We start from the raw sequence: 15131 nt of genomic DNA, 5'->3' as shown, positions 1-15131 counted from the left end.
TAGTTAATATCTATAAATAGTTTGCAAATCACTGCTACTATCTGAAAGTTATAAAAGGGGAATACTAATCCCAGTACAGAACCAAGGAGTCACAGCAATGAAAGTGTACAGCTCTCCCATTAATCTTCAGAGGCAGGATGGACCAAAAGTTGACCGGCTTCTGTTGTGAGTATTGGATTATCTTCAGAGCTTTGTAAGATTAAAACTATTTGTTTTAGCGGCTGGAGTTGTGGGTTGGTGGTACAGCACTTGCTTGGCATGTGTGAGGCCCTGGGTTCTATCCTCAGCATCGCATATAAATAAATAAAATTAAAGTCCATTTACAGGGCTGAGGTTGTGGCTCAGCGGTGGAGTGCTCGCTTGGCACATGGGAGACCCTGGGTTTATTGTATCCAACTAAAAAATAAATAATTTTTTTAAAAAAGGTCCATTTACAACTGAAAAATATTTTTAAAAATATTTCGTTTTATCCATTTTTAAACTTGTTTATTAATAAAGAAGTGAAATGCTCACATCACTATCAAAACATCTATGTACTTTTATTTTTTGACAAATGTCATTAACATCAGTTTTATTAAATGTTATCAGTTCAGAATGTGTTCCCTAGTCCAAAAACACCTACTTCATTATGTCACTTGAAATTCCTCCACCTTTACCTAAGGGTATTCATTATAGACAAGGCCAGATGAATTTGCATTTTGAAATTTGATATTTATATTTTACATGCTTCAAAAGAAAATAAGTCTTTGAAGTAATGTAAACAACATGTGTGTGCACATGCATGCTATCGATCTCATTGTTGGCCAGTGTTTTGTGCATCTGTTTACACTTGAAGATAGCTCTTTTGGAGAGAAATATTTCAGTGGTAGGAAGGACCTAGGTCTAATTATTTTCAAATGCTTTAGTATTTATAATGTTGGTCATTGGCACTTAATTGTTTTGGGGAAAATATTATATTGTTTTCTCAAAATCTTTCAAATTATGAAAATTCACATTCTAACTTAAAAGAAATTAGCCTGTCAGAATTATTCCATAGTTCAGAATCAGGACACTTTTACTTTGTCAGAATCCTGAGAGGATTCCATTAATGCCTAAAGAAAACAGTCTTATGTAGAGGGAGCTCTAGAAATTTGAGCCACATGGATTACCAGTATGTGAATTGGCAGCGATAATTGTGAGAAAAGCAAGGTTTATAAATTTGGAAGTTCTCCTTAAAATGATATACAACTATCTTGGTTTGGAGGTTAAAAACCTTAAAATCAGCTTTATAACTCATCCAATTTAGGAGGGAATTATTTATACCATAAAGATTTGTAAGTCAAAAGTTCTGCTTGACACACTTTCTTAGGGAATTATGTGACAGGCATCTTTTCAGTGAGTAAGCTAAAAATTAGCTAAAGATGTTGAATCCTTTTCTTTCTTCTAAAACAAGAATCTTCTGTAGATGTATGAATTACATACTTGAGTCAGTGAACTTTGAAATATTCTCTGGCATTGTACTCTTTCCTTTTTTAAATTTATTTTCATTTTTGGTACTAGGGATTGAACCCAGGGCGCTAACCACTGAACCACATCCTCAACCCTTTTTGTTTTCTATTTTGAGACAGGGTCTCATTAGATTGCTTACAATCTTGCTTAGTTTCTGAGGCTGACTTCAAACCTGTGGATCTTCCTGCCTCAGACTCCCAAGCCACTGGGATCACAGTTGTGTGCCACCTCACCTGGCCTCTTTCTTACATCAGTAGATACTCTTTTTTTTTTTTTTTTAATTTTTTATTGTTGGTTGTTCAAAACATTACAAATTTCTTGACATATCATATTCCACACTTTGATTCAAGTGGGTTATGAACTCCCACCTTCACCCCATACACAGATTGCAGAATCACATCAGTTACACATCCATTGATTTACATATTGCCATACTAGTGTCTGTTGTGCTCCGCTCCCCCTCCCACCCCCCACCCTCCCCCCCCCCCCCCTCCCCCCTCCCCCCCCCTCCCCTCCCCTCCCCTCCCCTCCTCTCCCCTCCCCTCCCCTCCTCTCTCTCTACCCCCTCCACTGTATAACCCTGAGGGTCTCCTTCCATTTCCATGCAATTTCCCTTCTCTCTCCCTTTCCCTCCCACCTCTCATCCCTGTTAAATGTTAATCTTCTTCTCCTGCTCTTCGTCCCTACTCTGATCTTAGTTACTCTCCTTATATCAAAGAAGACATTTGGCATTTGTTTTTTAGGGATTGGCTAGCTTCACTTAGCATAATCTGCTCTAATGCCATCCATTTCCCTGCAAATTCTATGATTTTGTCATTTTTTAATGCAGAGTAATACTCCATTGTGTATAAATGCCACATTTTTTTTTATCCATTCGTCTATTGAAGGGCATCTAGGTTGGTTCCACAGTCTTGCTATTGTGAATTGTGCTGCTATGAACATCGATGTAGCAGTGTCCCTGTAGCATGCTCTTTTTAGGTCTTTAGGGAATAGACCAAGAAGGGGAATAGCTGGGTCAAATGGTGGCTCCATTCCCAGCTTTCCAAGAAATCTCCATACTGCTTTCCAAATTGGCTGCACCAATCTGCAGTCCCACCAGCAGTGTAGATACTCTTATAAAGACTGAAAGCCCTAGAATATTGTGGCACGTTGAACAGTCTTTTTAAGTCATTACACCCTTGTCATAAATGCAGTTATTCAATAATTATTTCAAATTTGCCTCACCCATACCTGACCTTCTACCTGAAACTTTTTGTATTAGAAACACTGTATGGTTTGGAGAAATAGGCATTAACTTGGGGGTTAAAAAAACAACAACTAAGAATTAGAATAAGAAATGAGGGCTGGGGAGTGGCTCAAGCGGTAGCGCGATCGCCTGGCATTCTCGGGGCGCTGGGTTCGATCCTCAGCACCACATAAAAATGAAATAAAGATGTTGTGTCCGCTGAAAACTGAAAAATAAATATTAAAAAAAAAAATTCTCTCTCAAAAAAAATGAAATGCAATCAGAATACTATGTGGTTTCAGCTGTGAACGGTACTTAAATCATTAATTTAAGTACCGTTCACAGCTGAAACCACATAGTAATTATAATATTATATGCTTGCATAATTATAATAAAATTAAATATTATGTGATCAATATAAAATGATATATTAATATTAATTAATATATGTTAATGATATATTTATATATATTAATAAACCTGAGTATTGATTTGGCCAAATTGTTTTCCCATGACTGTATTATGAGAAGTATGTGTTGTGAGGGAGTTGTGGGAAACATCTTGCCATTAGAAGAAAATAGATAGCTAAAGATAAAACAAGAACAGTTAAAAGAATAGTAAACAGGTAGGAGGGCTGGAGTACTGAATTGCTATTTTGGGTTATAAGCTTTAAAATCTATGTATTTGGGGGTGGGATTGTGGCTCAGTGGCAGAGCGCTTGCTGAGACTGGTCTTGAACTTGTGAGCCTCTTGCCTCAGCCTCCCAAGCTACTGGAATTACAAACAGATGCCACCACACCTGGCCAAAATCTTAAGAAGTTTATACCTTTCCTCTTAGCAAATTGGTGTGTCAATATTGGTCGTACAGAAGCAGTTGGAAGAAGATTCAAAGATGGAGATAACTTTATTGCTGTCTTAGTAATGATACTAGGATAACTTACATCCTACTATAAGAGACTGTTTAACCTTTAGGAGAATTAAACAGTGGAACATTATACACTCTTAGAGATAAAGTTACCAAACTCAGTGCCTTAGGATAATTTTCACAATATATTAAGTGAGGAAAAAGAAAGTAGATTTCAGAGTAGTAGGGAAATAGAATTCTAATTTATTTGGCTTTTAAAGTTAATGGAAGTGTGAGCAAGAGAGAGAAAGAGAGTGTGTGTACGTTTGTGTAATGTTAATGTTGATTATAGTTGCCTCTGGATGTGAGAGTTTAATGATTTAAATTTATTTTTTTTTCAACTATTTTTTTTTTAATTTAGCAAATGTTTATTTAACTATTTTGGTTGCTAGCCATAGTATTTTCTGAAATGATCGTGTATTTCTTGTACAGTTAAAATTAGATGGTATTTTTAAGAAAATGGTACTTTCACAGCTTTTTTTTTTTTTCACTAAATGATTAAATCAATAGCTTGGCTTTTTAGTTATTAAAGTGACTTATGATTATGGAAAATTCATTTATTTGTAATACTTAATTCACAAAAAGTACAGAATAAAATGAGACTTTAGTGCAAAGTGCTAAAGTATGTCTGTCAATATGATCCTAATAAGGATTATTTTCATTTTCAGGCAACTGCAAGAACAGCAACGACAGAAGGAGATGGAAAGGGAAAGGCTGGAGAGAGAAAGAATGGAAAGGGAAAGGTTGGAGAGAGAGAGGCTGGAGAGGGAACGGCTGGAACAAGAGCAGCTGGAAAGAGAAAGACAAGAACGAGACCGGCAGGAGCGCCTGGAGCGGGAGAGGCTAGAGCGCCTGGAGCGGGAGAGGCAAGAAAGGGAGCGACAGGAGCAGCTGGAAAGGGAACAGTTGGAATGGGAAAGAGAACGCAGAGTATCGAATGCTGGTAAGGAGCTTAGAGATGATTGTGTGTTCTTGCATCCAAGCTTGGATGTAGTTCTGTGTAATTTTATGTTAGTATATTTCGCATGTGAGATGGTTAGCATTGAGCAATACAGTTTGAAAGTATGAAAAATGTGCCTCAGTTACTGCTTTAACCTTTTCATTTTATTACTCTGATTGCTTAAAGACTTAAAGAAAGCTCTTGGAAACTTCTATTCTGGCATTCTAAATCTTCTAACATCCTTATAAATGACTATTAAAGTATAAGTGTTTTTATGGGAAATTTTTTGTATTGCATGAATTTGGAAGATATTTCCCTCATGAAATTAAATCATCTCAAATATTGTACCTAGTTTTATAGTACCATGCAGTAAGAAATTTGGGCCAGGTGTGTAGCATGCACCTATAATCCCAGCCATTCAGGAGGCTGAGGCAGAATGATCACCAGTTTGAAGCCAACATTAACAAGTTAAAAAGACCATATCTCAAGATACAAAGGTCTTGGATATAGCTCAGTGGTAAAGCACCCCTGGGTTCAGTCCCCAGTTACTCCACCCCCTGCTAAAAAAAGAAATTACCCTACTAGTAGTCTAGTGTTTTTGAAGAAGGAATTAAAGCAGTAAATGAAAATATTCTAAAACTGACTGGTTATTTAAATATATTTTTTAGTATTTATGAAAATTACTAAATTTGTTGGAATTTTTTGAAAGACATAAGGTTGAAATATAACTGAATGTTCAAGGTATAATAACATTTCTGGAATTTTAAGAACTTTAATTCCTTGTGGCCTATATCAAAAGTTCCAATGTGGGTTGATTAAATATCGGTTGGTTTGTTGTTTAAGTTAAATTCATTTGTTATAACTGCCTAACTATTTTTTGGAATTATGGCTACCAAAACAAAACTTCTACAAATAAGCATTGAATTAGGTTCCTCACCATTTGTAGTAAATATTTTGCCAGTCTTGCTGCTTGTCTTTTTTTTTTTTAAGCAACCAAATTCTGTTTGTGGTCGTAGTCATGTAATTTTAATGTCCTTTTTGTGGACTAAATAAAAAATTGACTGTACTATCCTTTTCTTATAAAAAATAAATCCATCAATTTAATTTATTAGAGGAAAAGAAAACATCATCCTTTTGTGGATCTTATAATGTATTTATAAGTTAAAATTTTCTTGGGTGAAAATGGTTATTTGCACATGTGCCTAATTCTCTGGTACTAACTGTAGTCTACATTTATACATTTTGTCTGATTGCTGGTTTCGTGGCTTCACTAGCTCCCTTTTTCTCTCTTCTTTTTTATCCTGTCTTTTGCTGCTGCTTTCCACCTTCTGTCCAGCTCCATCTTCAGACAGCTCCCTGTATAACGCTCCACTTCCTGAGTATTCCAGTTGCCAGCCTCCTTCAGCACCTCCTCCATCATATGCTAAAGTCATCTCAGCTCCAGTGTCAGATGCCACTCCTGATTACGCTGTAGTGACTGCTTTGCCACCTACTTCCACACCCCCTACACCACCAATGCGACACTCAGCGACACGTTTTGCAACATCTTTAGGTTCAGCCTTCCACCCAGTTCTTCCCCATTATGCTACAGTTCCTCGTCCTCTGAACAAAAACTCTCGACCTTCTTCTCCTGTGAACACACCCTCTTCTCAGTCTCCAGCTGCGAAGCCTTGTGCCTGGTCTACTTCCAATTTCTCGCCCCTCCCTCCATCTCCTCCAATAATGATTAGCAGTCCCCCCGGCAAAGCTACTGGCCCAAGACCTGTCCTCCCCGTTTGTGTTTCTTCTCCTGTGCCCCAAATGCCTCCATCACCGACAGCACCCAATGGGCTGCTGGACTCAGTAGCATACCCAGTGTCTCCACCGCCTACCTCAGGGCCAGCAGCGCCGCCACCGCCGCCGCCTCCACTGCCTTCCCTCGCATCACTCTCACACTGTGGATCTCAAGCTTCTCCTCCTCCAAGCACCCCTATTGCCTCAACTCCCTCATCCAAGCCCAGTGTTCTCCCTTCTCCCTCTGCAGCTGCCCCTGCCTCTGTGGAGACTCCTCTAAACTCTGTGCTGGGAGACTCCTCTGCTTCTGAGCCAGGCTTGCAGGCAGCCTCTCAGCCGTCCGAGACTCCAGCCCAACAGGGTAAGGCTTTCATTATTGCTACTAACAACTAATCACTTGAGTATTGCATAGCAACAAATTTAACTGCCTAGAAAAGATAGGGTGACTTTAATAGTTGAACGTCTATGTGCCATGTGGCTTTTTTTAAAATTTAAAAAATTAAAAGTAAAAGTAATTTTTGTTTATTCTATTAGATCAGTTGTATTGGGATAATTGATGGGGAATTCCCATATTGAACTAGCTTTTGTTATCTTCTGCAGTATCATAAAAGGTGTTTTCTAGTACTTAAATTTCACTAGGAAGACTAACTTGACCTTTTTGATCTACCACACACAAAATATATAATGTAAATTGTTTTCATTTACTTTCTGAGACAGATTTATAAGATGAAACATCCTAGTGTTTCCACTGGAGCAGTTTTGTTCTTGGGTCCTTTTCACGTTGGCCTCTTCTGTGTTTGGCTTCTCATATTGGACTTTTAGGATGGCTGTCACCTGGACCCTAAAAACTAATCCTGACTTTGTAGGAATGGTAGTGGCATCATATGACCCAAACTTACTTGACGTAGTGGTAGAAGGGATGGCTGAGAGAATAGCATTCTCTACAGTTATTTTCCACTCTTCCTTAACACAACCTTATTCCATGGCATCGGGGAAGGGAGGATGGGGAGGATATAATTAAGAATAAGCTTAACAATCCCCATCCCCACTAGATTTTTATATTTAGGATTTAGAGAGGATGCTGAAACAGTCTTATAATCTGGATCTAAATATACCTCTTCTCTAAAAATTGTAGTTCCTAATTAAAGTAACAATAACATTGTGAATAGTTTTGTTTTTATTGACATCAGCACTGAACTAGAGAGAAAAAGCCAGCCTGATGAAGCTGACCTTTTTGCCTCCTTCATTCTCAGAACTCATGACACTGCACAGGACAGCCTGTTACTCTGTGCTCTACTGTGAACCATTTATGTTTTCTACTGTACAACTGCTTAGGCTGAAAAAATTAGCAGTTACCACCCAGTATTTGTTTTTCTTTTAAACCTTAAGGGGGGAATTATCTAGAAGTTCAGTATTCTGATATCAAAGTCTTGTTCACTCCCTTTGTGATTTTTACAAGATTTGAACATTTTTGAATTTTTTATTTCTGGTACTGGGGATTGAACTCAAGGGCACTCGACCACTGAGCCATATCCCCAGTACTATTTTGTATTTTATTTAGAGACAGGGACTCACTGAGCTGCTTAGTGCCTTGCCATTGCTGTGGCTGGCTTTGGACTTGACAATCCTCCTGTCTCAGCCTTCTGAGCTGCTGGGATTACAGGCGTTGCACCACCACACCCAGCCCCGTGAACACTTTCTATACCCATTTCAAAGGCCAAAACAACTCTGCGCTTCATATTCTATATTATTTAATTATTTCTGAGATTTTAAATTCCCTTCAATGATTGTCACTTTTGACTACATGTGGGATTTAAATATAGAACATTTTTAAGGTACTGGAGCCTAGGACTCACTTCTCACTCATATTCTTAGTCCAATCACTTTGTCTATAAACAATAAATATCTGACTTTATTATAGAAGAATGTTAACACCTAAATTCACATGGGTTGTTTGGATTTGTTATTTCAAATAGTACTAACTATCACTATATAACTTGTTTGGAATGCTTATCTCTCCCAAATTTTACAAGCATTTATTTTGCTTATTTTCCCAATTCTGATGGGAAATATTTTTTAATTAGATGATCTGTTGCATAGTTCTATTACTAAAGGTCTAACATTCAAATAAGTAGTTACTAAAAATTTGGCTTTATATTTTAGTATATATTTAGTATTGTTTCCTTTGTTGATCAGTTTTAAAAACAGACATTATTACTGTATGTATATATGTAACTACACTAAAAAAAAACTTATTCCACTCCCTGGTTTATACCCAAAGGACTTAAAATCAGCATACTATAGAGATGCAGCCACATCAATGTTTATAGCAGCTCATCACAATAACTAGACTATGGAACCAACCTAGGTGTCCCTCAATAGATGAATGGATAAAGAAAATGTGGTGTATATACTCAATGGAATATTACTTAGCTTTAAAGAAGAGTAAAATAATGGCATTTGCCAGTAAATGGTTGGAGTTGGAGAATACCGTGAGAAGTGAAATAAGCCAATCCCACAAAACCAAAGGCCTAATGTTTTCTCTAATTTATGGATGCTAATTCACAATAAGGCAGGGTGGGATGGGCACTAGGGAAGAATTAGCATTACCTTAGATTAGATAGAGGGAAGTGATGGGAAGGGAGGAGAGGGGATGTGGGGATAGGAAAGATAGTAGAATGAAACAGACATTATTACTGTATGTATATATGTAACTACATGACTGATATGATTCTGCAACATGTACATTCAGAAAAATGAGAAATTAATTCCATCTATGTATGTATGTATCAAAGTGCATAAATGCATTCTACTGTCACATATAACTAAAACAAATTAAAAAAAACTGATTTAGTCTTTAAACATTGTAATAAATTGAATTCCAGCTGACTAATATACTGATAAGTATATTAGTCAACTTAATTTAGCATAGCATTGTGTGTACCTATATACAAAAAATAATACTACTTGGCTCTATTGTTGATGATCTGTCTTTAACATTTCTTCTTTGCAGGTGTTGTTTTAGGACCACCTGCACCCCCGCCTCCCCCACCACTCCCACCATGTCCTGCTCAGGCCTCAGCACTTCCTCCTCCCCCAGGACCTCCTCCACCACCTCCACTGCCATCCTCCGGGCCTCCACCTCCCCCTCCTCCTCCCCCACTTCCTAATCAAGTGCCCCCTCCTCCACCACCACCTCCTGCCCCTCCCCTCCCTGCATCTGGATTTTTCTCGGGATCTGTGTCAGAAGACAATCGTCCTTTAACTGGACTTGCAGCTGCAATTGCTGGAGCAAAACTTAGGAAAGTGTCACGGGTAAATATGTCTCCAAATTACTCTATTTTTAAATCTGTCTTATTCTTTCTAAATATCTAAAATACTGGATATATTATTCTAATTTTATAAACCCTGTGTTAAAAATCAAAATGGTTAAAATTTACAGAAAAGTTGCAGAGTGGCATAAATGATTTCTGTGAATCCATCATCTGTATTTATAGGTTAACATTTTATCATTACATTGTTTTTATCTGCATAACTTGTGAGAGTAAGATAGAAATATCATGCCCATTTTCCTAAATAGTTCATTGTGTATTCTTTTTTTTTATTTATTGTTTAGTTTTTGGCAGACACAACATCTTTGTTTGTATGTGGTGCTGAGGATCGAACCCGGGCCGCACACATGCTGGGCGAGTGCGCTACCGCTTGAGCCACATCCCCAGCCCTCATTGTGTATTTTGAATGAGAAAGAATGTTTACCTGCATGATCATAGTGTAATTACCAAATCAAGAAATTTCACATTGATAGAATATGACAGTCCGCAAATGTATCCAAATTTATTTTAATCTGTGACAGTTCCTCAATCTTTGTTTCTTTTTCAAAATTTTTGACATTTTTTTAATTGTCAGGGTTTTTTTTGTTTGTTTGTGTTTTGATTGTTTACATTTTTTAGATGACCTTCAGTTTGACTTATTTGAATTTTTCTCAATATCAGATTCAGGTTATACAATTTGGGTGCAAAAATACCAATAGTTATGGCCTTCTCAGTGTATTGTTCAAGAAGACATGATATTGTTTCATCTTATTATTAGTAATGTTAACTTTGATAAAACTCCCATTGATATATAAATTAATACTGTTCTCTTTATTGGTTCTTAAGGTTATAAAAAATAATATTTGAGTACTTTTTTAAATTAATGCTGATGTTTCTTCTATTTTTAATGTAATACATTCATGAGTATGATTGTCTAACATAGGAAATCATTATGTGTATGTATTTTCGTTAAGATGGAGGATGCCTCTTTCCCAAGTGGAGGAAGTACCATCAGCGTGAACTCATCCAAAACAGATACAAGTCGTGGAAATGGACCACTTCCTTTAGGGGGTAGTGGTTTAATGGAAGAAATGAGTGCCCTGCTGGCCAGGAGGTGAGAATTTTTGTTAATTTTATTCTGAAGATAACGAGTCAATTCTTTCCTCTTAGAGAAATTTTTACATTTTATAATAAGAGATGATTTTTTTAAAAATCCAATTTGCTATCTTTTTAGGAGAAGAATTGCTGAAAAGGGATCAACAATAGAAGCAGAACAAAAAGAGGACAAAAGTGTAAGTGAATAAAAATAACCCCTCACACCTTAAACATGAAATTCAAGCACAGCTTCTTCTTCTTCTTCTTCTTTTTTTAATATTTATTTTTTAGTTGCAGATGGACACAATATCTTTGTTTTTATTTATTTATTTTTATGTGGTGCTGAGGACCGAACCCAGGGCCTTGCACACGCCAGGCGAGCGCTCTGCCTCTGAGCCACAACCCCAGCCCTCAAGCACAGCTTCTTACAAAAACATGTCAGAGATTATTTAATATGAACTTAATTAGTTTGAATTTAGATTTGCTTATTTTTAAGTATGCATATCTTTAAAATGGCTTTTGAGTATTATTTACAAAGTTAAAATGGCATTATTAAAATGAGTTGAATATGTGGAGTTGTGGGAAGACCACTGAAGTTCAAACCTATAATAGAATCAGTTCTATTGTTATGCCCTACCTTTAAATGAATGAATGACCTCTTACTAGGGTTTTGTCCCCCATCCCTCCCTCATCTCTTAGGCTCTCAGTTTCCTTGTATTAATGCAAAATGAAGAATTTGATTAAATCAACAGTTTGTCATCCTAGGACCCCACCCCCGTTCAGCTGTACAAACTTTGCTCTCTATCTGTTCTGTATGTTGATATTCAACACCTAATTGTTTTCCCTGCACCATTTGACTGCCTTTCATGCCATCTCTCAAATTTGTCTGGCTTCATATCATTGGCTAGTGCAGGTTCTCCATGAGAACACTGAAGAAAGGAGATGTGTGGGGGCTGGTTGTAGCTCAGAGGTAGAGCGCTTGCATAGTGTGTGTGAGGCAGTGTGTTCGATTCTCAGCACCACATATAAATATAAATAAAGGTCCATCAACAACTTAAAAAAATAAAAAAAAAAAAGAAAGGAGCTGTGTGGACAGTGGGAGTTGGGAATGTTAGGAAGGTAAGAAAGATGATACCTAAGTTGGAATGGAAGGAAGAGAAGATAGAGGAAGGAAATAGTGGGGAATGACATAAAGAATATGGAAAGGGAACATGTAAAATGTTAAATCAGTACAGCAATAGTGAATATGATATTAATACATATATTTCTGCATATTTAGGAAGATTCAGAGCCTGTAACTTCCAAGGCTTCTTCAACAAGCACACCTGGTAAGTTAAGGAAAGATATTTTAACCTTTATAAATTTTCCTCAAATATTTTCCTCCTAATTAAAAATATCCCCTTTCCCATGTTTGAACCAACTGACTGCTTGGTCACTAAGATGTTAAAGTTCTTTGTTTACACTTGAAAGCATTGACTTTTCTCTGCTTTTATAATCTCAGAAGCTGCTGTTGCTTTCTTTCTGGTAATGTGAGATCTGTTAAAACTCAACATTTTTCTCATAACTATCTTTGAAAGTTATTTTACACATCTCTGGGTATTGTCCATGATTTGAGTTACTTGCTAAAACAAGGAAAATACATTATTAGACAATGGGAATATTTTTAATAGTTCTTTAAGGTAAAAGTTAAGTGAGTAGACCTGCATTCTATTTCAGAACATTCTCAAATTGCGAAGGTTGTCATTTTAACTATTCATTTGGGTGTTGATAATCAAGAAAATAAAACTTCTAGTTTGTAAGCTAAAATTTTTTTTTTTAAGCTTTTGGGAAACATTTTTGAATACAGTAAAATTTCTGACATTGACAATTCTTGGACATGGTATATATTACTTAGAATATTAACAAAACATTTTACTGGAAATACTTAGTGATATTCCATCCAAGATTCCCATCTTGGAGATTGTGACATATTTACTCATTCTTCTTTGTATTTGATCAGACTAAGAACTGGGCTCTTTGCCTCCTTAACTATTTTGGAATGAAGTAACAAATAAAATTGATAAATTAATATCTACAGTGGTCTATCAAAGTCATTTTAGAGAAACATCTACATTAATGCCTACATATTTTGATTTAGAGACTCCAGCTGCCTTTAGAATTTTATTTCTAAAACATATTTTTGGTTTTGTCTCATTTCTATTATTATCTCATTTTCATTATTCTTTTTTTATATCTCATTATTTAGCAGTCTGCTGTTATAAAAATTAATTATATGTACAGCTATTAAAACCACAAATAATTTAGAAGTAAATCATTCTTTAAAAGGTTAAAGAATCTTAGAAATATATGAGAGTTGTAAATTCTCTCCCCAGAAGGAAAGATCATTTTTATACAAATTTCCTCATAGTTTGAAAGTGTTCCTGATTCCCAGAACATTATCCATGGGCCCCAGCTTAAGGACTGTTCTTACCTAACATATATTTACTTATTTCAAAAATGAAAAATGAAAGCATGAATTTTTGTGTGTATTTGCATACATAGACAATGAATTCATTCAGAAGGGCTTGTGGCCTTTTTTTTCCCCTCTTGTTTCACTTAGTATTTTTAATTGGCATGTGTCAGACACTTCATAGGCGAAAAAGAACTGAAAGATAAAGACCTGGAGCACAGAAAACTCTAATCCAGTTGAGAAGATGAGCTACACTTAAGGAAAAGTTAATCTTTTATAACCATATGTTGAATATTAATATGTCAGAGAGGGAAGAGATTTTATGTGGCGCTATCTGGGCCGTTGTTACATCGTAGAGTATTTGGTATGATTGAAAGTAGGGGAAGGAATGATATTTCAGGAAGTATGTCATGAACAGAGACATGGAGTCCAAGCTGAGCAAAAAGAGACCAGGAGATAGTAAATAGACTCACCTGTCTAGAATAGAGAATTCCTCTTGGACAAGTGAGTTGGAAACAAAAAGGTTGAGGATAAAGCTCAGGAATTAAGGCTTTATCCTACACATACTGGGTTAATGTATGATCAGTTGGAACTGTTTTCAGCACATAAATGGCACTTGTGAGTATTGTGATATAGAATCAGGAAAGACTGAGTCAGAGAAACCAATTGGGGAGCTCTGCCAGTGTTTCCAAAGACCCAGCCTAGGCTCTTCCTCCTGAAACACACCTAGAACCCCTTAAAGAAGATGGCCTTATTCCTCCCAGCCAGCTGAGCCTGTTTAAGATTAAAAAGAGGGTTCTTGTTTGGCTAATTGAGAAAGGACCTCAGATAGTGGTTAAAAAGCCACTGCATCTTACCTTCTTTGGAATTGCTTTTCTTTCTACCTGCCTCTTTGGTGACACTGCCCTAATGAATGTTCCCCTCCCTGTTCAAGATGTACCTCATTTTTACTAAGGACTTTCCTCTTTTCACCTTTTGTGCTGATGTGTTAGATGTGTTTCTGATTCTGGCTGTCCTGGATACCATCTGATTCTTTGATGTTCCCCAGCCAACTCAGGATCTTGCCACCACTGTGGCAGCATTGAGAGAATATGTTAACTGTTAGAATATAAAAGAAGAAATTAAAGAGTATTGTGAAAAAGGGAAGAGGGGTGATTAATTAATGAGTAACGCAAGATTGGTGATGATTTTACAATGCCCAGATGCCTGCATGTAGCAGAAATCTAGAATCAAAAGCTATTCTTCATGAAAGAGTTCTCATTTAGTTTTGCACATAAATGTATTTTTAAGAGACTATGTAAAAGATGCCTAAAAGAATGCAGAAGCCAGTTGAGCAGCTACATTGGAACTCAGAGCAGTTTTATGGTTAAAACTATACAGCAAGATCACAATTCATCTATAGACTTGATTTTCACATGGCTCAAATGCCTTTCTTCCACGACAAGATCCCACTTCTCATTTTATCCATTCATCTACTGAAACCAATGACAGCATCAGAGAGTAAGCCAAATTAGAAAAAAGTTCAAAGCACCATAGCCAGCCAACCAGTGAATTCACTACCTAGTGTCTTATAATGAGAGCTTAGAGTGAGTTTACTTATATTTAACTGAATTATCTGTTAAGTTCAAAGAATTGATTAAGAATGAAGGAAATATAATAGAATTGTATGATTCTGAAATTTATTTTGAGTTTCTTAAAATTTTTTACCAAGAGGACTGTTTGGATTTATGAACTGCTGAAGTACAGGAACACATTACAGATTATGTTTTTGTTTTATTATTGGGACTAAATAGATTAAATAGTGTAGATACTATCTCAATTCTAATTAAAATTTTCATCTTTCTGATGACATGTTTATTAGAGAAACTTCTTACCATTTGGTGTATAGAACTATAATATTTAGATTTTATAATCTCAGATTCTTCTAGAGAAATGTTTGCTTATTA

General features: G+C 36.3%; 1 protein-coding gene across 10 annotated transcripts in view; it reads left to right on the top strand.

Annotated features, from left to right (window-relative positions):
* The window catches only part of Enah (ENAH actin regulator), a 147694-nt gene that overhangs the window by 118103 nt on the left and 14460 nt on the right, over nucleotides 1-15131 (top strand). For 4 of the 10 annotated variants that reach the window (XM_058571804.1, XM_058571806.1, XM_046419307.2 and 1 more), the window contains 6 exons: nucleotides 4286-4560; nucleotides 5894-6691; nucleotides 9344-9645; nucleotides 10616-10755; nucleotides 10876-10933; nucleotides 12016-12064. In XM_058571804.1, the coding sequence (XP_058427787.1) occupies nucleotides 4286-4560; nucleotides 5894-6691; nucleotides 9344-9645; nucleotides 10616-10755; nucleotides 10876-10933; nucleotides 12016-12064 (1622 nt within the window). The remainder of the gene's footprint in view (nucleotides 1-4285; nucleotides 4561-5893; nucleotides 6692-9343; nucleotides 9646-10615; nucleotides 10756-10875; nucleotides 10934-12015; nucleotides 12065-15131) is intronic. The other 6 variants (XM_046419327.2, XM_046419336.2, XM_046419345.2 and 3 more) reach the window with 2 other exon arrangements.

Source organism: Marmota monax, unplaced genomic scaffold (assembly GCF_021218885.2).
Source record: "Marmota monax isolate L192 unplaced genomic scaffold, Marmota_monax_Labrador192_F-V1.1 WCK01_AAM20220418_F8-fsc00153, whole genome shotgun sequence".
Lineage (NCBI taxonomy): Eukaryota > Metazoa > Chordata > Mammalia > Rodentia > Sciuridae > Marmota > Marmota monax.
The sequence above is the reverse complement of the archived record's forward strand: the minus strand, read 5'-3'. Positions and strand labels throughout refer to the sequence as shown.